At 41.3% G+C, this 23,669-nt stretch overlaps 1 protein-coding gene across 5 annotated transcripts in view; it reads right to left on the bottom strand.

Annotated features, from left to right (window-relative positions):
• CACNA2D1 (calcium voltage-gated channel auxiliary subunit alpha2delta 1) overlaps positions 1-23,669 on the bottom strand; it is a 385,544-nt gene that overhangs the window by 147,380 nt on the left and 214,495 nt on the right. For all 5 annotated transcript variants that reach the window (XM_077935727.1, XM_077935728.1, XM_077935729.1 and 2 more), the window contains exons 5-6: positions 19,240-19,284; positions 4,560-4,689 (exon numbers count right to left, since the gene is read on the bottom strand). In XM_077935727.1, coding sequence (XP_077791853.1) covers positions 4,560-4,689; positions 19,240-19,284 — 175 coding nt within the window. The remainder of the gene's footprint in view (positions 1-4,559; positions 4,690-19,239; positions 19,285-23,669) is intronic.

Genomic DNA, 23,669 nt, shown 5'->3' with positions numbered 1-23,669 from the left:
GTGGTTTCGCTCCTTTCTCCTAGGCCGTGTCCAGAAAGTGGTGTTGTGGGATGAGTGTTCAGACCCCTGGGCTCTCACTTGTGGGGTGCCTCAGGGTTCCGTCCTCTCCCCCATGCTTTTTAATATCTATATGAAGCCGCTGGGAGAGATCATCAGGGGGTTTGGGCTGGGTGTTCATCAGTATGCAGATGACACCCAGCTCTACCTCTCTTTTAAATCAGAATTAGTGAAGGCGGTGAAGGTCCTGTGTGAGTGCCTGGAGGTGGCTGGAGGATGGATGGCAGCTAACAGATTGAGGTTGAATCCTGACAAGACAGAAATACTATTTTGGGGGGACAGGGGGTGGGGGACAGGGGTGGGGGATTCCCTGGTCCTGAATGGGGTAACTGTGTCCCTGAAGGACCAGGTGCGCAGCCGGGGAGTCATTTTGGACTCACAGCTGTCCATGGAGGCGCAGGTTAATTCTGTGTCCAGGGCGGCTGTCTACCAGCTCCACCTGGTACGCAGGCTGAGACCCTACCTGCCCGCAGACTGTCTCGCCAGAGTAGTGCATGCTCTGGTTATCTCTTGCTTGGACTACTGCAATGCGCTCTACGTGGGGCTACCTTTGAAGACCCGGAAACTGCAATTAATTCAGAATGCGGCAGCTAGACTGGTGACTGGGAGTGGCCGCCGGGACCACATAACACTGGTCCTGAGAGATCTGCATTGGCTCCCAGTACGTTTCCAAGCACAATTCAAAGTGCTGGTGCTGACCTTTAAAGCCCTAAACGGCCTTGGTCCAGTATATCTGAAGAAGCGTCTCTACCCCCATCGTCCAGCCCGGACACTGAGGTCCAGCGCCAAGGGCCTTCTGGCGATTCCCTCATTGCGAGAAATGAGGTTACAGGGAACCAGACAGAGGGCCTTCTTGGTAGTGGTGCCTACCCTGTGGAACGCCCTCCCTTCAGATGTGAAGGAAATAAGCAGCTATCCTATCTTTAAAAGACATCTGAAGGCAGCCCTGTTCAGGGAAGTTTTTTATATTTAATGCTGTATTGTTTTTAACATTTGACTGGGAGCCGCCCAGAGTGGCTGGGGAAACTCAGCCAGATGGGCGGGGTATAAATAATAAATAATTTTTTTATTATTATTATTATTATTATTATTATTATTATTATTATTATTATGTTCCATGCCTCAGCTATGGTGATGTCCTTGTCCAAATTGTGTCTGGGAGGGTAATTTATCCAGGCTCATGGTAAATGAGTATGGTATGGGAATACGCTTATTTTTCATATAATAACATTATATGCCCATTACATAAAAAGTATACCCCAACCATAGAAAGGCAATACTAAATTTTAAAATCAGATTTTGCCGGGGAGTCATGTTTCAAAGGGGCACCAGCAAAAATGCATAAATTAGCCCTCCAGAAATGACAGATTTTCTTATAACCGTTTAGCTGAAATGAGAACTATCTGAAATAAGATGCTGCTTCCACCATACTCCTTCAATTACAGTGCACTTTTACATTATTAAAGTCAGAATCCCAGAGTAATCCTCCAAATCTGTGTCATTTTGACATGCTGCACAAGAAACCACAAGCTGCACACAACTTTTCCTCTGCTCAATCCTATCGACATTTCCATCTCCACTCATTTGTCACTTACAGGTGCAGACACAAAGCAACGGACGTGAATTTTAAATAAATTCAGGTCAGACTAGGGTCTCTGATTCAGTGATATGATTTCAGTGGAGCTGGAAGATTGCAGAATTAAAATGAGCAGTGCTAAATTTCAGGGGTGGGATGGAGCGAGGTTCCTTATTTTCCTACTTCTGACATCATTTTTATGTGAAGCAGGGCATCATGTTTATTCCTTATGTGTTTTATTTGCATAATGGTTAGCTTGCATCCGCAACAGTCATTTTGGGTAACTAGGGCAGCTGTGCCTCCCTAACACTTGCCCTATTCACACATATCTAAATGGGTAGAGTAATTATTTAGTGGGTCAGTAGGCCTTTTTAAAATTTTGGTTTGCTTTTTTTTGAGAAGAATGCCAGTAAATAGATATATAACACCTAACATAAACAAGTAAAAATATAGGAAAATGGCAGAGAAAGAGGAGTTGTCCATCTGTATAACAATGGGGATGGAATTTCTACAATATATTGTTGTTCATTTTAATACAGTACTATATACATAGCCACACCCTTCTTCGGAAAGATTTTCATTGTGTTATTTTCTATGTTATTGTAACAGTTCTGTTCCATAACGTTATGTCTTATCCTCTTAATGCGCATGTTTGAAAGTATTTTCACTACTTTTGGCTCTAACTATCATGCAGAACATTCTTTGTCTATCTTTGGGCACCAAGGCATTGAGGATTTTCTAAAGGCCTTTCTTCCGGGGTGACAGCAACAGCTTTCTTAACATTTTCTTCCAATAGTTTTTAACCTTCTCACAGGTCCAACAGCAATGGACAAAATCGCCTTCTTTCTTTCCCCCACAATTCCAACATAAATATTTTAAGCATTTTTTATATTTTCATGCAATAAAGACATCGTTATTTAAAGTGCTCCATTTTCCCCTGGAGATATTTCATTGTAAATTTAATGCCCACTTTTCCACATTTGAAAACTGCTAATATGATGAGCTTTAAGAACTGCTAACATATTCAAGCAGCTCAGTCATGCTGGCCACATGACCCAGAAGCTGTATGCCGGCTCCCTCGGCCAATAAAGCGAGATGAGCGCCACAACCCCAGAGTCGGTCACGACTTGACCTAATGGTCAGGGGTCCCTTTACCTTTACCTTAACATACTCATTCCTTGACTCAGTTCAATTTTGCCAGCTATTTAAATTGGCAGCAACTGATAATGCTTGTTTTAATTTACTGTATTAGTCTGAACTTGTTATTATTATTTAAAAGTTTACTTTTGTTCCTTATTCATCTTGTTAGCCATCATGGGAACATAAATCTTATGTTGGAGGTGTGGGATATAAATTATCTAAGTAAATAAATAAATAAATAAGCTAACCTGCTTTTATTTACCGTATATGCATCAGCAATACTTTCTTCAGGTTATTAATTAAGATACATTCAAATTGTATAATCTTATTGCATCATTCCTAATTAAAAAAATGTCTAATTTGTAAGTAGTGGTGGATTTATTTCTCCAATGTGCTGCTGAGCATGATGAAAGCCTATTTATTGCTGCTCTTTTATCACCCAATCTTTATACAGTGTTAGACCACAGGACCCATTGATTAAAATATCGTATCTGCCCTTCTTTATTTAACTCAGATCAGAATGAACTGAAGCTACAGTTGACTAGGCTGCAAAGAATGTTTTCCTAAATTTACCCCAAAATTTCCGTGTTCCATGCCTATAAGTAGGGATGGGCACATTTGTCCAACTGCATCCTGTCCCTTTTCCCACATGGGGAAGGATTACCATTCATCCTGTTCCCTGGTGGATTTTTTAGGATGATTCAATAAAATAAAATAAAAAAGCAAAGAGAAACATAAATTAAATATATATTTTTAAGAATTATGAAGGTACAACAGCACTACTTATGAGGTGGCCCAGGGAATGCTGCTGCTCTCTTTTATTTCGTTCATTATCAGTGTAAACATGCTTTTAAAATGCTGCAGGAAGAGGCCACGTTGCTTCGTACGGGGGTACAAGCCTTACCTTGGATCACCTAGTTAGCAGAAGCTTGGAAAGAATCTTTTTCCCAACGTGGGGCTTGAACTCACAGCTCTGAGATGAAGAGTTTTATGCTCTACCAAATGCAAATTTAAATCCGGAATGGCCACTCCCCCTTCTAATTTTGCCCCCTTCATTACAGCAAAGCTAAATCTCACCTTCTTCCATTCCCACAATGGGGAATGCAGGCTTGTGCGTCTTGCACAGCTTCCTGGAACACATGACCAGCTCTCCATATGACACCTGCCAATGTCCACATAATGTCTAATCTTCCAGAAGCCTAAAATAAAGGAAGTGTGGATCGTGCCCATGTGTTTCAGTTCATGCATGGAAACCTCACTGAAACTGTAGCACAATGGGTGAACATAAAGCAGGTCTGAATACAGGAAAGCACAATCCTGCTCTTCAAAGAGGTGTAGATTCCATGTACCTTCAGATACACAGGGCAGCTTCTGTCCCTCTCACATAACGTACTTTAGAAGAAGCATTTTAACATTAGCCCATACAATTCTTCTGTGCCACAGTGCCATTATTTCCACTGCTGCCATTTTGTGAAAAATACTCTTTCAAACTCTCCAGGAATAAACATTGCATACCAGCTCTACCTGCAAGGCTCTACATCTGCTTCCTACCCCATAGTCACTACTGCTGCTCTTGCACAGTGTGGATGTTGAATCCCTGAGGAGGACCACTGCTAATCAAATTAAAAGCCACATCACACTGGCTTCATCCCTGACACGTGAGATGGGGTTAGCTCATGAGGCGAGGGGAGAGGAGAGCCCAGACACACAAGTCATAAACAAATTAGGGCTATATACCCTTCATGAATGAGGAGCATAGAACTTTGGAAATTGATGCACTACTTACAGCCTTCATATATATCCGTAGGTATGTGGACTGCTGCATTCTGGTAGGATGTCTGCCGACCAAAGATGGGATCTTCCTCAAACACCGGTTTGATTCTCTGACTACCAGTTTCACTCTCGTTTCTTCCAGACTTTTCCAGAAAAAAAGGAGGGAAATATTAAAGCATACGGCAAACATTATTCACACAAATACATGGAGGGGTCCAAGGACTGGCCTCCACAAGCATCTCATTAGCATCACTTAGGATCATAGACTGGTGGAACTGTGGGGTTGGAAGGGACCATGGGGCTCAGCTCAATGTGTCCCTTCGGTGAGGGATGCAATTTTTGAATGTTTTCCTGCGTAAAAAGACCCTTGCAAGTTGAAAGGTAGCCACCTATACTAGATTTCTATGAGCATGCCATTTTTAAATGTAAGCGTTCAAAATGTGATCCACCAGCTGAACCTGCAAAGTGGTAAATAGGGACACTTTGAGGGTCTGTGATGCCTTCTTTTCAGGCATTAAAATAAATGTGTAGGTTGAGGCAAAGCCTCCTGCTGCTGCAATGGTGCATCCTATAGGATATTGAAAGTGCAGTCAAACCAACAATTCATGTTTTGCTAGACAGGCACGTGAGAGGAGCTGAAGCTCACAGAGTTTTCCTGCAAGTTTGCTGGAGAGGATTTTGTGAGAGATACTCCTACTGTTGAAGTGAGATGATGTGTCACACATGCATCCCTTTGATAAATATCCTTGTACACTCATTTGTTTCCCCAAAATAAATACCAACAGTAACACTACCTATGCTCCCATTAAACTATGCAAAGAGCAATACTTAAAACTATCAACTTATATTTCCCTTTGTGTAGCATCCAGAAGGAAAGCAGCCATTTACCAACCGTAACATGCGCTTCTTTGTCTTTTATAAAATAGCAACTAAGGAACATTTCTTAGCATGTGGCCTACCATATGTGGTTGCTTACTCTTGACCACATTTTAGAGCAGCTATGGGGAACTTATGGTCCATTTAGATATTTGTTGGACTCTGATTCCCATCAGCCCCAGCCACATGATTGGATTTGTAGTCCAAAAACAGCTGGAGGGCCACAGGACCCCCACCCCTGCTTTAGGGCCATTTCACCCATTGTATGTATATACTTAATACTATGTTAAACAACCCACTGTCATAATAAATCCACATCTCCATTGTACCCACCCTGTTCTTTCATAAGACACACAAAACAATTCATGGGACCTTTCTTTCTGTGGCTGGGCTTTACCTTCCTGCCCAGATCGCACTGTCTGAAATGTGCGGCATGTAAACAAATTTGATATTCTGCTAGGATGCAGAATATCAGAAAGATTTTCATTGGCATGCAAACCTGGGTTCTGCTTTTGACAAATGTTTTAGACAGCTGACATCTCCAATATCATTTTAGTGTATGCTTCTAGAGTGGCACAATGCTACTCAACTGCACATGGGAGTGGGTTTTGTCATTGTCAGCTATGGTGAAGGAAAACACTATATACTGACATATCCTCCAACATTTATCGTATGAAATGGGACATCCTAAGGAAAAGAGGGACATTCCAGGATCAAATCAGAAACCGGAATGGCTTCTGCAAATCCGGGACTGTCCATGGAAAATAGGGACACTTGGAAGGTCTGAACTAATGATACTTCAGCACACCAGCAACTGCGCGCGCGCGCACACACACACACACACACACACATACACACACGTGCACACAGAGCTCTGGAACACAGGCAGTGAAAAGTATTTCCAAGTACTTCTTCAGTTCCTATAGTTTTCCTGTTGCTTTCCTTCACCTGTAAATAAGGTATATCTAAGTGTATTAAAACTATAGCTAGGATAATCAATGGTATATATTTGTGAGATATAATGGAGTTTGCTTCAACCACTTCTCAAACAAACAAATTATTTTGTGCAACAATAAAACCAATAAAAATGGTAACAGAAAACAATAAGCACAACTCAACTGTATGAAGTACACACTGGCGTGGTGTTGTTTGATAAAGTAATTTCTCATCCAATAAATGAAATAAGCCTCTACCTTTACCATGTGATTAATAAAAATCACTAAAATCACACAGTAAAAATATTGCTCAAATGGTGTAATAATTATTTTGACTTCAGGAAACCTCATGAGAATGCTTACAATAATATACCCGTCACACAATAATGGCTCTAAAATTATTATTCTTACCAAAAACCTAAACTGCATTTGCTACATTTTCCATATCTCCACAAACCTTTTCATTTTTTTAAAAGGAACACACCCAAAACAATGAAGCTCATATATTGTAAATGAAAGTAATCCAAGGCAGCTCTGAATACAATTAAAACCTATCTCCAACCAATTTCTCTCCTGAGGTAGGAGCTGAAATGCAATCAATAATGGCACAGGAAAATCCCACAGGAGACAGGGCCCGAAGATTAATTTTCCATCTATTCAAACTTGGCCTTCGCTTATTGAATTACATTGTTACCTACCACTGACAGTCAGCAAAATCGCTCTCTCTTTTCTGAAATAAATCTCCTGACCAATTTGTCCCTGCCTTGGGTAGCAGATAGCATCCATTTCTTTTCAGTTCGCATTTTGGGGCATTATCTTAAAGAACTATGACCCTCAGTTCAGTTAACCAGAAGGATGTCAGTGTACATCTTAAAGGCTAACCTACAGAAGGAGTTCTGATTGTGTAAGCAAATGGGCAGGCTAACTCCTCTCCGGGGGCCAAATAGTCTGCGCTGGGAGCAAGGGCTGTGCCAAAACTGAAAGGATGAGCCTGGGCTAAAGAGCTCTATGTAAACATGAAGCCCTGGTTTTCCTTCGCTCTTTGAAACCATCTGCACTGAAAATACAGGAAGGCATTTGTACAATCTGATTTAAATAAACCTTTAAAAACACTTTTTTAAAATTTAAAAAATGTATAACAAACGTTAGAGGACAAAGCCAAATAACCCTCCCTCCCCTCCCTTTCTCATTCTTATTGCAAGATGATAGATATAGATGATAGATAGATGATAGATAGATAGATAGATAGATAGATAGATAGATGATAGATAGATAGATAGATGATAGATAGATAGATAGATAGATAGATAGATAGATAGATAGATAGATGATAGATAGATGATAGATAGATAGATGATAGATAGATGATAGATAGATAGATAGATGATAGATAGATGATAGATAGATAGATAGATAGATAGATAGATGATAGAGATAGATGATAGATAGATGATAGATAGATGATAGATGATAGATAGATAGATAGATAGATAGATAGATAGATAGATGATAGATAGATAGATAGATAGATAGATAGATAGATGATAGATAGATAGATATAGATAGATAGATGATAGAGATGATAGATAGATGATAGATGATAGATAGATAGATAGATAGATAGATAGATAGATAGATAGATGATAGATAGATAGATAGATAGATGATAGATAGATAGATGATAGATAGATAGATGATAGATGATAGATAGATAGATAGATGATAGATAGATGATAGATAGATAGATAGATAGATAGATGATAGATAGAGATAGATAGATAGATGATAGATAGATAGATAGATGATAGATAGATAGATGATAGATAGATAGATGATAGATGATAGATGATAGATAGATAGATGATAGATAGATAGATGATAGATTAGATAGATGATAGATTAGATAGATAGATAGATAGATACCCCCCCCCCAAGAATTAATTGATGGAAGGATTTTGATTGGAGGTCAGTGGAAAAGTACAGGCTAAGATTCCTTTCCAAGCCAGGGCCTCACCTGGAATAGAGGTAGTAACATGACAAAAGGGGTCGGGGGCCCATCTGAGAGCCTGGGCAGACAGAGGTTGCCATGGTGACAGGATGTGGGTTCAAAGTGACAGGAATAGAGAGCAATGTGTGCTGGGAAGAAGAAGGGGAAAGAAAAAACTGGGGTCCATCTTGGGCAGGCTGCCTGTAGGACTGCTGTGGGAGACAAGCCCCTCTCTTGAAGTGATCGAGCTTTAAGATCTGGACTCCCTCCTTGCAGACTGAAGGTGTAAATAGGTGAATAAGTCATAATTCTTAAAGCTACAACAGTCTCTGCCGTGTCTCAGTTCTCCAAAGGAGCACAGATCCTGGGTGAACGCGTAGAACCCCCTGGAATCTTGCAGAGAGTGGGGATGGTACCCAACTTTTGTAACAATACACATCTCCCGACAGTAGTATTTGTATACACATAAATCATTATAGAGGCATTAAGAAATATATCTGGATTAATTTGTTAAAATGGTATGCGAAGCCACTTCATTAGTATTGGCCTAACAACTTGTGTTCGTACCAAGTTGTTGCTCTGTGGAGAACTTCTATTCAGCCAGCTCACTGCACCTTATTTTGTGATTCACCACTACATGCCCCTCAACCAGGTTTTCAATCCCGCCCCCCCCCCCCATAGTCAGTCACTATTTCATGGCCAGTAGGCTATTTGGCGGGTTCCCCCACTTTGGGTATTTTGTTCCTGAAAACCTGAAAACCTCCTTCTAGTAAGTGGATGGTGGTGTTCTACCTCTATAAGGTTTCACACTCAGCCCTAAATTACAGAAGCAGTGGAAATGGTAAGAAGCTGCGATTTTAACTGATCTCACTGTGCTTTTAATTATTTTATGGAGCCCAAACTATTTAGACAACAGGGCAAATTCATCACATGTGTAAATACTATTGACAGATCACTTATCAGAATTCCACTCATTCTGGAACAAGATAAAAAGGTAAAGGTAAAGGTACCCCTGCCCGTACGGGCCAGTCTTGCCAGACTCTAGGGTTGTGCGCCCATCTCACTCAAGAGGCCGGGGGCCAGCGCTGTCTGGAGACACTTCCGGGTCACGTGGCCAGCGTGACATCGCTGCTCTGGCGAGCCAGAGCCGCACACGGAAACGCCGTTTACCTTCCCGCTAGTAAGCGGTCCCTATTTATCTACTTGCACCCGGAGGTGCTTTCGAACTGCTAGGTTGGCAGGCGCTGGGACCGAACGACGGGAGCGCACCCCACCGCGGGGATTCGAACCGCCGACCTTTCGATCGGCAAGCCCTAGGCGCTGAGGCTTTTACCCACAGCGCCACCCGCGTCCCCCTCTGGAACAAGATACTGATTTAAAATAACCCTGTTTCTTTTGAATTTACACTAGAGGTAAACTTTCACAAACTGAAGTGTAATGAAATCTTAAGGGGAAAGTCAGAGTAATAGTGCTGAATGAAGAAAACTCAGAACTTTCAGAGGCACCTGATTTTGCATGACCTACATTGCTTTCTATAAGGTGCCTAGAGAATACTGAAAGGCACCTCTGAAAATTTAACTTTAATTTGGCATTATAATGGCATTATACCCCATTCATCTGACTGGAGTGCCCCAGGCATTCTGAGTGGCTTCCAACAAAATATGTAAACATTTATCAAACATTAAGTCATAGATAGGATTTGTTATATCTTTTATGATCTCCCCTGCATAATTTCTCCCCATTATAAACAAAAAGAAATCAAAATAGTCAGTGCTTTGGGTTCTGGTGACAATGAAGTGGGATAAAAGTGATGATATCGGATGAGATGCAGGTCCTAATTAACTTCTGAATGACTACTTGTCAGTTTCTACTTTATTAAAACTGCAGATCACAAAAATAACACAAAGTATTGATTCTGTTAAAACTCAGATATAAAGCAAGATGTTGGGAGTGTGTAAAATGGCAAAAGGGAGAAATACTTTAAAGTGAAGACAATCCTAGCAAGTTATTAGGGTACACACTCGGAGCCGAAGCATGAAAGGAATGGTTCAACTCTCCAGCTGAAAGGGCAGCTCTGTAAAGTATTTTGTAAGAGTTCATGAAAAGTCAACAATAGATAGCAAGCGTAACTTGCTGAAAGAGACGCATTTTAAAAAGAATAACGAAAACTGACACTACTCAGATTAAAACAGTCCCCATAAAACGAAATGCCTTTTTACATGGGAAAAAGTATAACAATGGACAAAATCCTAAAATTAGCAGAAACTCCAGGATTACAACTCTCAATAACAGAGGGGCAAGTGGAAGGCATAATAGCAGAACTGACCTTTCATAGCTGCATGGGCAAAAAATATTTCTGCATTTAAACTGCAGGTTACTTAATATTCACTACTGAGTTGGGAGGACTTCATGTGGATACAGAATTACTGCCTGAGTGGCCTTGAATAACATCAGTAAAAGAAATGCATAATCAAGACTAGTGTATTGGCTAGAGATGTGACTGATACCTTGCCTGCAGATTTATTTATGACAGTAGAGGATATAATGAGATATAGCAGTACAGCAAGAAAGGTTTAAAGCCAAAGAACTAACTGAAGAGAATGGAATGAATATGTTAGAGAAGTAAACTAATGCTTCAATGCTACACAAATTACCTGCGACTGTCATTGGATTCAGCAGTATTTACTTCTGAGTTAACATCTACAGGAGTTAAGCTGCCTTTGTGTCTCTTCCAGACTCATTCCACCCATCTTGCCTTATCACACTATCTACCCATGATGACTATCAGAAGCCAATTTTGATAAATGGGTCTTGCCGGAAGATTTCTAGATTGGCCAATTTCCAGGGAACTGAAATTGCAGATCCGACAGGTAGCTACCAAGAACTACTTTTGCGTTTTCTTGCAGTATTTGCTTTGTATGCAGCAGGCAAATTTGTTTCAGTTTGTAATGCTGACGTAGAACCTATTTTAGCTAGAATTTGTGACATAAGTAGCACGAGAAAGGCTCAGTGGTTATGTAAACCTTGTGTGTGAAAATGCTCCCAAACGCTCACCGTGACCGGAGCTTCTCTTACTATGGCTGGCACCTGTTCTTCTATGTCCTTGTTCTTTTGATTCATATGGGTGGAGATTCTTGCTATTCTGTCTTAATTGGATTATGTGCCACTTAACCTTGCCAAAGCTGACAGAGCTAGGACTTGCCTAGAGTTTAAGAGCCATGCAGTAGCAATGGCATGTGGTCCTTGTCTGAAATGCATTTAGCATGAGCTAAGAGCAATGCTCTTGCAGCAGAGTTTAAAATACTGGCAGTCTCCAAAGATGATGGACTAGAAAGTACAAGGGGTGCTGCTACCTGTGTCATTGCTAGCAGGCAGTTAAAAGGTTTGGGACCATAGCCTAGGACTGAGCAAAGGGTCCGTGGACCCTCCATTCTAGTGCAGGGAAGAAAGAGAATGAAGGAGGCCATTTCTTCTAAAACCCCTTTCACTGAAAGCACCACAATGAAACACAATTTCAGTTAAATTAATTTACCAGAGAAACAATTACAGTGTACTGCTTCTTGCCACTTCCACTCAAGTTTTTTTGATATAAATGAGAGTGCTCTCAAAGGGAAGATGTATTCTATTAAAATGATGAATCACTAGCTTCAGGGTTGAATGTTGATTTTTAGCATGGCATAAACACAGCCTTCAAAGGGAATGCTTCTGGGACCAAACTAATACAGGCTTGCCTTCAAGGAAGGATTCTTTGTATTTTAATTTATAAACCCCTTAAATCTTTGTAGGATACAAGTGGTTTTATCCTTAAGACTGAAAATTAAGGGTTTTTTATTTTGTTTTTTTGCTCAGGAGAAGAAGAAACAGTTCTTGGGCAAAGATACATATTCATGGTAGGTTAGAATGGGGGGGGAACTTGCATAGATTTGAATAATGGGATTAGGACACGATGGTCGGTTTTGTCATCGTGCATTGCCATTCAAATACAGCTAAGGATGTAAACACCTGCTCCTTCATACCTTGGTATCATTTATAATTTCACTGGTAACAGCCGATTTACCAACCACTGATTAGAAATGAAGCTTCACTGTAAGTGGAACGACCGTATACGCCACTCAGTGACATGTTTGATGGGTGCGGAAGATGCTCATTTCTCAGTGAATGATATTGTAAAGACTAGCTTTGCAAGTGGCCAGTGCCAATCATTCACTCAGTGCCAGTTCATCTGCTTCTCTTTGAGGGGGATGACATTGATTCATGCTGGCATCCCAAATGCATTATGGGAAAATGCAAGCTGAAATTTCAGCCAGGAAAAAGGAAGCTCACTATAATGCTACCTGATGTTTTAGTAAGTAGTTTGAAAGATAGGAGGGTAGCTCATTGGTGCAGATTATGTTTCCAGTATAAACACATAATAATTTATACTCCAGCTGTTCTAACATAGAGAAGGAAACTATGAGATCTGGCACACTGACCAAGGAAAACATCAGCCCTTCAACTGTACTCCAGGTTTCTCTACCAAATGAAGTGAGAGGGTTTTTTCAGTGGTGGTGTCCATATAATACACTGCTGAGAGAGGCTCACCTGGCGCCTTCTTTATGGCCATTTGTTGAAGCTCTTCCTATTCCAAGACCTTTTATTTACAGTCTATGGATGTTTCAGGGTTTGCACTCAGTGAGAACTTGGTGCTTTATGCCGTTTTTAGTTGCTGAGATTTCTGCTTTCTGGGGTTGTTGTTCTTTGTTTTGCTTGAAGGCTTTTACTGTAAATTGTATTTATTTTTTTATTTAAATTGTCAAGAGAACTTTGTTGAATGGGTGGTATATAAATTTAATAAACAAATAAATACTCTCTCATTCTTTTAAGCTGCTGGATTTTCTGATTGCATAACTAGTTTAAGATTTCATGAGCCAATTCTGGAACTTCTGGAAACATCTGACAGGTGACTTTTGCAAGCAGGATGTTGGTCTACACTCATCCATGGTCTGAGCCTGCAAGGACCTTCTTATTTATTTAAAGTGTTGACACCTTGTTCTTCAGTAGAAAACTCTCACAGAACAGCTCATGGACAACCAATTAAAAAATCCTGCTTGCAGGCTTACAGTCTAAACGAAATGACACGAAAGGAAAAGGGGGTAAGGAGGGGAGATGACGAAAAGTAAACTCAGGCACCAACTCTTAAAGATACATACTAGTTCTTCTGATGGTCATCTGACATGGAAGTTCTAACACTTTTAAACTAAAATGAGTCAAGTTGCCACTGCCCATTTCATCCCTCAGTGGTGATGATAGTGGTAGGCAGGATGCAAAGAACTCATTTCAGGCTTCAATGATGAGAGAGAAAAGGGTTTTAAAAGGATAAAGGAAAAGCCTACAATATATTCAGGTTTAAATTGCCCCAAAGTGCCTTTTAAGCTATGGATACTATTTTCAAAAACCCTCAGAATAACCAGGGGTGTTAGAGTTCCTGATGTGGCCTGATGTGCTCTCCCTGACGTGTGAGATACTAAGTGGACAATTTGATGAGCCAGGTTGCTGGGATCAGGCCTTGATAGTGGCGCTTCTAAAATGAGAGGTGCCAGCTCATGTTTGGCACATTGTTAACTCTCTGATTTGCTTTCCCACATGCAAAGACACAGACGTTGTGCTGCAGTAAAAACAAAAAACAAGAAGCAATACGGCCATCACTCTTACTATTAGCAAACGATTAACATCTGCGCAAACAGCACTGCTCTATCAGTCACGGCTGCTTTCCAGCGCAGGGGCTTTCTGAAGGGAATTCTCTTTTCTAATAAATCACTTGTGTCAATTAGGGGATGTAGCCCTTGCCAGGAGATGTGGTTGACTGTTCCCAATTAAGCCTTAATGAATAAGAGCAAATGGGATGCTGGAAGCTCTCAGCCGACAATAGCTGTTCAGGGTGTGTGTGGCGGGGGGTGGGTAGGGAGGGGGGTGAAGTTAAGCTAATGGTAAACAAAAAGGAGCAACAAGGTAGACAGTGAACATGACATGGCCCCCTGGAAGTAAATCAGGCAAGCCACAGGTATTTTAAAAATATGCCCCAAGCCTCTCAGGATATTGCACCTTTCGCAGAAAGGAATAATAAAGTCACAAGTAGAAATAAGGGGACCATGTGGGATCTCTCCCCACTCTTTGCCAGCTGCATAAGGCAGGCACAAAAAGGGTGATAAAGCTATATTATGAATTCAATAGTATGTTCCTGAATGTTCAGGCTATCACTGCCCTAAGCTATCACATAACAAGCAGTACAGCGGGTACAGCAATTGAGGATGACATAAACGTGAAGCAAGGAGTCTTAATAATGCACTCCTTATCATAGGACAGTATGAGACACCCACCAAAAATAAATAAATCCTAACACAACACGGTTCTATAATTTCTACATCACAATCTAGAATGATGCAGCCTGCAGCAGATTTTTTCAGAAGGACAACAACAAATAACAAAAACAGTAGGTTTGAGTCTGTCTCCTGTTGAGACAGATGAACATTAAGGAAAGCCTTTAAAAATGGCCACCTAGAGATAAAGCACAAAATAATGAGGCCATGCGCATACAAAATCTGCACACTTACTATTAATCCGGCACTGGTGGGCCTGGATATTGTTATTTAAATATAAGGCAGGCTGTGTAGCTTATGCCCCACAGGATTTATGGCCTTCACAGAGCTAGTTAGCAGTTTGCCACAGGGCAGGGTTAGCTATTATTTAAAACAACTGGGGCCCTGCAACAAAACGTAGCAGTGTGCTCCCTGGTGTGATCTGAGCCAGTGGCTAAGGGGGGTGTAGGGGGGAGTGAAAAACAGAAGACAGCAGTGAAGGCAGGAGTCCCTGCTCTATGCGTCAGTCTGTCTTCAGGGCAAGACTTATTCATTAATTTTTGAACGAGGGAAGTTAAACCCAGCCTTGCTGCAAGTCAACGGAGCAAGAGGATTCTGTGTGCATGTGGATTTGGCCAAGGACAAAGTCAAATGATGGGTGTTGACAAATCACTTTTCCATTACCAAGTGGATGCAACTTGCAAGCATCGTTCTTTTGGCATACTCCAAGTTCAGAGCAGAGATGGTGGAGAAAGTAAGTTCAGGCCACATTTGCAGGCAAACCGTCCCAGTCTGCACTTTTTGAAACAACACAAGAACTAAAACACGGATAGCCTTTGAAATTTACACTTCACTGGATTTTGCAATGTAGCTCTCCAGTCAAGTAATGCATACCAAAGTGCACATACTTAGGTAAAGTGTGCACAAAACTGCATTATATTTGAGGAAATTTGTTTTGAACTATTTGTGTGCATTGGTAAAAATTGTATACAAACGTGTAACTGGATAGCTCATTTGGTAAAGCATGAGACTCTTAATCTCAGAGTCGGAGGTGACAATAAACAGAGTAGAAGGAAAAGGGTTATGAAACAGGAGGCAGAGAGGCACAGTGAACCCGGTAAGAGAGGATAGTCAATTTTGGGTAGCTAAAGAATGCTGTAACTTTTCTTGGGCAGCGTAGGGAGACTGAAGAGCGGCACAGCAGGGCTGGCTCTTACATCTGCCAACGGAAGTAAATTATGCAGACAGCCATATGTCAAACAGACAAGAACATCCCTGGTGTTGAGAACACCAGTCAAGCATATTGTACAGCATCAATATCTGCACATCAATGTGTTAGAAAACAAAGTATATATCTCCTGTATGCTACACTATGGAGATGCTTTGCCTAAAAGCATAATTCTCAAATAATGAGACAGGACTGCCTGCAAGAGAGGGCCACTGGAAAACTTAATAAGAGGGTTCAAGTTAAAGGGAAGGATCCTGATTCAGGGACAGCCTTTCTCTTCCAAATCAATATCTAGGAAGGATGAATGCCACCTTATTAATTTCCAAACAGGGACTTGGGAAGAAAGAAGCTCAGGAAAAGGAGCTGCTTTGCTCTCAGGATAGTTCAGTGAGAGCAGAAATTTGTCATCCTACCCCAGGTCAGGGAGCACAGAGCCAACAGCCTGAAATAACAGACCTGGACCTACTTAAGTCCTGTGCGCCCTGAGGGAAGGCAAAAGCGAAGGAGCTCAGGCCAAGGAGCTCAGGCCACCAGCTCCACTGCTAAAGGCACTTGGCAGAAAAGAGGAATATAAAGGCAACAAACAAACAAACAAACAAACAAACAAACAAACACTTTCTGCACATTCATTTCATGATCAGACCATTACTGTAGTGATGGAGGAGAGCTGAAGGTACAGGAGAAGTCTAAGGACACTCGCCTGAAAGAGCAGTTATTGGCAGGCTGAAAGGTGCAGACACGCACAAGTGGTCTGTCTATAAGAATCGGGGCAACATATAATATTTTAATCAGCCATAAAGGCCCTCACTTAAGAAAAAGTTAGAAACATTTACTAAGAACAACAAAAGCAAAGCCACTTCCTAAACAAAACCAGGGCCTTGGCTATACAAACATACCTGGGAAGAACATGGAGCAGTGAGGGCGCCACCACAGAAAAGGCCGCACCGTAAGTTTTATTTCTGAGTGTGGAGGTGCTCTGAATGGAGTATTGCTTGAAGTCATCCACACCCAGAGGAGTTTAGGATTGACTAACGGCAAGGCTAGGCCTGCTTCTAGACAACTACAACTGAACTTGTTTTCCTGATTCAGTCTAGCAGACAATTGTTATATAGTATTTATTTGGCTTCCTTAGTAAGCAGAGGTCAAAAGGCCAGGTCGTTCAGATGGAAAGTGCTGCCTCTGGGTTGTTAAAAGTTTGAGATATCTCTGTTAGCGTAAAGGCGGGAAGAGTAAACGAGACAAACCAAGCAGGATCTGCAGTAAGTCCATCAGACTTGAATATTATTGAATTTTCTTTTTTCAAAAAACAAAAACCAGAAACCTAGAGTACAGAAGAAACAACTCACAACAGCCCTAGGGTTTTAAATATTTCAGGCCCTGAAAAGCCACAGAGAGTTTAAAATAGTAATTTAATTGGCATTTCATTCCACACTATTGCTTGTAACACTATGTAATTTATTTATCGACCAGGTTTCTGCTTGCTGACTGACAGCTGCTCAGAAAGTAAAACACTAATGATGTTTGGTGGTGTTTTTGACCCTTTAGGTGTCAACAGTTAGGGTCCACTGCCACAGTTGCTAGAACAGCACTACAGATTGGAGGCGAAATAGGCTCTCAAGCATCTCAGCCCTCAAGCTGTGAGGAAGACGCGGCTATTTCTTGACACTCTGTTAATATATCGAAACCACAGGTTACCATTTGCTAGAGTAAAATAAATATTTGTTTTAAAAAGTCTACAGCTCCATGGTGGTTGTGTTTTGTTATCATACCCTTTCGACCAGCACCATCTCTTGGTAGAGGAGCAAGGGCCTGGCCATCGTGGGAGTTCCTAGAGAGACAAAACCTAGGTGCAGGTCTACTTTGATTTTAATCAGTGTAGTCAAAAGTAATGCTGCTCTTCTCCCCCACCTCTTTCCTGCCACACATTCTCCCCCACTCTCCAAGTGAGTTAGGAGATTATTCAGTAGTACTGACAGATGTTGACAGATGTTGCAGTTTGCCTACCAAGTTCCCACTCAGACACAATATATTTTAGTATTGTATCTCCTTTGACTATTATAATGGCCTAAAGCTCAATGGAAGAGTTCCAAATTCAGTTATTGAAATTGGACTGAATTTGGAACTCTTCCATTTAAAATAGTTAAAATAGTTAAAATAGTTCAAGCACCAGAGCTGAGAAAGACCTGCTAGTCTAACTGCATGGGACTGAGCTCAGTGGACCATCAAAGGGTAGCTATTGATCTTCATTGCACTGATGGGGCGTTTCTGGTACAGAATCTCAAGCCCACCGCTCATCCCTGGTGCAAGAGGCCTAAATGCTCTCTGAATTACTCATAATCAAAAAAACCTAGCTAGATTCCTTGCTGTGAGTGGACAGAATCCAATGGCTTGACAGTTAATCTGGGAGACAAACAGACGGGCCCATTACGAAAGAGAAATCTCACAAGGTAGTTTCTTCCATAACTCAAAGTTGAAAACTGCTGAACTAGAAGCAAAAAAGTTACTCAAATGTTAATTAAATGGCTGACTATGGATACTTTTTAAATTCACCGTAAACGAATCCTGCACCTTCATCTTATCTAAATTTCCATATTCCATTTATGCAACTCAGATACATTTGCCTGACAAGATCAATGTACTCTCTTTAATTATCTTACAGCAACAGTGTCAAGTGTAACAGTGAGGCCATCAATCGTAAATCACATTTTATTACTAGGTGCAAATGAAGCATGTTGATCTATCTGATTAATGCATTTAAAGAAATTCTGTATTAGTTTATAGATTGCACCTACAATGTTTATTTTAAATTAGCAAGCTGTGTTATTTGAAGTAGAAAACAACTTCCCCTTTCATCCAAGTACTGTCAGGATTTCAAAGTCAAATTCTAAACAGACTAAAGGTTCAAACAAACAATATCTCTGACCATGCACTCATGGTAATTTACTGTCACGTAGTTTTGGAAGATAAGCTGCTCCATTCGCCTCCTAAATAGGACCATGGGATCACGTGCTCCCTCCCTCCCCATCTAACATGCCTATCCCAAGGCTACTGGACAGCCACTTGGGGGGGGGTGTAACATTTTAAGAGGACATATGCTCATAAACTCCAGTGTGTATAGCCTTGAGCCGAACAACTGATATCCCAGATAGATAAAATCCAGAACCAACTGCATGAGTTGGTACTTAAATAAGTGTACACTTTCAGCCATTTCCCCCCAAAAAGGGAACCTAAATATGGGGTGGATTGTGGGGAAAGAGAAACTATAGTGAAAATCTACTGCCTTTGGGGAATTTGAGGAAACATGTGCTTATATATTCATAAATGTTACTTACTTCATTCAGGTCATCCTTTGCATTGTAGTAGACAATATCATTAGTCTGTGTAGGAGGGAAAAAATGGAGTTAATTTTTTTTGAACCCTATAATACAAAAAAGACACTACAAAGCCATTAACATCAAAGTTAATTCTGCATTTTCGGAACTTAAAAAATATGACTGTTAATTTCCCCATTTGGTCTGGTCTTAAATACCAGCCATAGCATGCTGGTGTGATGACCCACAATGCAGGGATCTCACAGGGCACAACGGAGGATTCTAATGAGAACATGTGTCAGGCAACTTTCTTGTTGGGAGAGCCACCAGTAGCCATTCAGGAGCCATTTGTCCCTGCTTTTAAGTCTTAAGGGTATGCATTATCAACAATGGATGCAATCCCAAGGCTAGGTCCACCGGGATGAGCAGGAATCGGACCCAGCAGATCTCTGGCTGGCTACGCCAGCCTACCTATCTTGTCCCAGCTCTGCCAGTGATACACCACCACATCTGCCCCATTCCAGTTTAGCTGAGCCCCAGGCAACTGACCCCAGCAGATCTTAAGTTAACAGAAGCCCTGAAAAAATAGGTGTTCTGGGGGCATGGTATGGGCATGACCAGGGAGAACATCGGCTGAATCCTAAACTCATTTTGCATGGTCATGTTCCCTGATAACCTGGCATAAATTAAACTGGCAAAAAGGGTTGTGTAACTCAAACTCTATTTTAAATTACCCCCCCCCCCAGGCTTAAGCACAGGCTCAGGCACCAGCCTGAACAAAGTTTGGATCTGGCATACTTTATGCCACTTTAACTTAAGATGGCATAATTTACACAGGATTCCCATATTTAGGAGTGTCCCCCTAAATATCTGGCACCTGATCCATTTTAGAAGAACAGCTTCGACCCAGAAGGCCAGCTCTTGGGAGACCTGACTCAGGGCTCATTCAGACTTCTGCTTGTACCCTGGTTAAAAAGCACAGGTCTGAGCGGTTTTGTGTTTGCCCCACAGCTTTCCATGGAAAACATGCTTTTACCACTGAATCAGAACAAATAGCAAGCTACAGAAAGCCCATTTGCCGTTTGGTCCGATTCTGCGGTCAGCCATGGGTTTTGCCCAGGGAAATGCGGAAGGGCTAGCAGTGGTGTGGATGAGTCCTTAGGCACGGGCTGGCTATTGAAGTTTATTACCATTCTGTGCAGGTTGTCAGGTCTCATCAGAAGCAAAGTCTATTAACCATTAACTCAGCTTGTAGTGAATTTCAACATAAACAGCTGAATACAACACAAAAAACAGGATAATTTATAATCTACAAAGGGAGGGTTTCAGGGGGTTTTCAAGACCTCAAGAGAACACTATCAGTTATGCATCAATTTTACTGTGCTTTTCTTCAAAACTCCACCTGCAATTATTACAATGGGTTTTATGTATGGTTTAAAGAACTGAAGTGTACTTTATATGATAAATCTAAATAGATCTAACAACACACATTTCTATCAGAACCCATTTCTCCCGCTCATTACTGCTGGCTTTATACCAAATCCAGAATGTTAAACATGAACTTACTGTTCGCCAATACAAGAGAAGAAATTCCTATCGCCATTAGAGACCCAAGCTAATTGGCAGTGCATCGATCTCTCTCTGAAACCTGGTGGGCCATACTCAAAGAAGCAATTTACAACTTAGCATGTCGCTTTCAGGAAAGGATGATAGCAATCAAGTTTAAATTTCCTTTTACTCCTGTTAGGTTCTGCACTTCTTATATTGAACTGACACAATCTCATCAGGTGGTTCTGCTTAAAAACTTCAAGTTTAAAACCCCTCCCCTGTCCCAAAAGACACTTGATTTTCTTTTGCCCCTGGTATAAATAGCAAATAGCTGGGAAAAGAATGTTTCTCTGCACCCTTATTTGAAAAAAATTATCTGTTATGACCCAAAAGCATTTCATGAGTATCTGCCAGTGGCATTTTTGCTCTTGTAAAACTCAGAAGAGTTAAGATGACCTCCATTGTTGTTTAAATATAATAGGGAGAGATCACAACACAGTGATTTCCCTCAGTGAAGTGCTGGTACTCATATATTGTTAAAAGTGTCATGAGTGACAAAATTACTGCCATGGACAGCAAAAAAGAGGTGTCAGTACTCCATACTGGTGAGCACTGTCACACAAAAAACCTAGTCTTCACAGTCATCCTCTAACATGCACATGTGGCAAAGTATTTCTTTAACATGCTTAAATGTTCTATATAATGTTCACATTTGAAGGTGATCAGTTGAGGCTCATTCATTCATAGAATCATAGAATCATAGAGTTGGAAGAGACCACAAGGGCCATCGAGTCCAACCCCCTGCCAAGCAGGAAACACCATCAGAGCACTCCTGACATATGGTTGTCAAGCCTCTGCTTAAAGACCTCCAAAGAAGGAGACTCCACCACACTCCTTGGCAGCAAATTCCACTGTCGAACAGCTCTTACTGTCAGGAAGTTCTTCCTAATGTTTAGGTGGAATCTTCTTTCTTGTAGTTTGGATCCATTGCTCCATGTCTGCTTCTCTGGAGCAGCAGAAAACAACCTTTCTCCCTCCTCTATGTGACATCCTTTTATATATTTGAACATGGCTATTATATCACCCCTTAACCTCCTCTTCTCCAGGCTAAACATGCCAAGCTCCCTTAGCCATTCCTCATAAGGCATCATTTCCAGGCCTTTGACCATTTTGGTTGCGCTCCTCTGGACACGTTCCAGTTTGTCAGTGTCCTTCTTGAACTGTGGTGCCCAGAACTGGACACAGTACTCCAGGTGAGGTCTGACCAGAGCAGAATACAGTGGCACTATTACTTCACTTGATCTAGATGCTATACTCCTATTGATGCAGCCCAGAATTGCATTGGCTTTTTTAGCTGCCGCGTCACACTGTTGGCTCATGTCAAGTTTGTGGTCAACCAAGACTCCAGCTTAAGAAAAGACAGAAGGCCTATCTAGTCCAGCATCGTCCTTCCTGCAGTGGCCAACCTAAGGGCTCTGGGAAGCCCACAATCAGAATATGATGGCATTTACCTCACAGGAAGCTGCCTTATAGATTAGGACAGTCTGGACAATCTAACCTAGTATTGTCTCTAGTCTGATTGGCAGCAGCTCATTGGGATCTCAAGCAGGGGTACTCCACACCAGGGATTGAGCCTGACAACTTCTGCAAGTTTCTTCCTCATAAACTACAGGGATTTTGGAATGTGACTCTTTGGCCACATCTTAATTATGTGTGTTTCTATTCCCATGCAGAACATGCTTTTCTTTCTGCAACATCTGCAATGGTAGTTTTTTACATTCTTAATGGGCAAAGGTTCCACATCTTTACCTCCAGGCTGAAGATTACACCAGGGTATCAAGGTATGCGAGTGAGACAGATCAGTCTTCATCCAGTTGTGGGGACAGACAAGGTGGACGGCTGGGGGAATGATGTGTTTCCAGACAACTTTGCAATAACGAAAGACAATTCACACATGAAGAGTGGGACTTTTTGTACGCTTAGATTTCTCATCTATTCCCATGGCCTTATCAAATAATCTGGAGCAGAACAACAAACAAATGTAAAATTGGTTCCTATATGCCAAGTAAATACTGCTTTTATTAAGTCTCCTAAGATACTTCTCTTTAATACCTTTGCCTCCACTTGGGTAATTCCGTGTGTAAATAAGGATGCTCTGTTTCTCTGTTTTTAAGATTGCTATAGCTCAGTGTTAACCTCACACTTGAAGAAGAAAAATAATCCTACCATGCCAACTTTACTTTTTCTGATAAAGTTGTTAGAGACACCTGACTTTACCCAAACCTCCCATTTCTTTAGCTATTTCCTACCCAAAGAAATGAGAAATTGTGAAAACTCTGTGAGATTCCCCCCTCCTTTGAGCAGCAGACCCTGTTCGGCACTGCTGACATGGGTTGCCATACGTCCGGATTTTCCTAGACATCCCCCCCCCCCCCGATTTCTGTCCAGACACTGCTTCTGACTGCTGTATTCCAGGTATGCCCAGGAAATTTTAGACATATGGCAACCCTGTAAAGCTCATTGGCCAATGACATTATCAACCCTACACAGGGACATTGTGAAGATTAAAAAGGATATAATTCAGCTGCTGCTGCTGCTGCTGCTGCTGCTGCTGCTGCTGCTGCTGCTGCAGCAGCAAGTTCTTTGGAAGAAACTTAAGACATTAATGTGATTAATAAATAAGTCTTGTACTGAAGCAGTTCACTCCAAATAATTTAAATCTTACTTTTAAAATCAGTTATATATTTCTGATTAGCAATTGCTTCAGCTTCATATTTATTTTATAACTGCAACTCTGTAAATGCTATAAAACTCAGCAAGACTAATTACTTGATGTACCCAGAAAATAATGAAAAGAGGAAACACATTAGAGCAAAGCAGAGGAATGCCTTGAGTGTCAACGG

This window comes from Podarcis muralis, chromosome 10, assembly GCF_964188315.1.
Source record: "Podarcis muralis chromosome 10, rPodMur119.hap1.1, whole genome shotgun sequence".
NCBI lineage: Eukaryota > Metazoa > Chordata > Lepidosauria > Squamata > Lacertidae > Podarcis > Podarcis muralis.
This window is presented reverse-complemented; position numbering and strand designations above follow the sequence as displayed.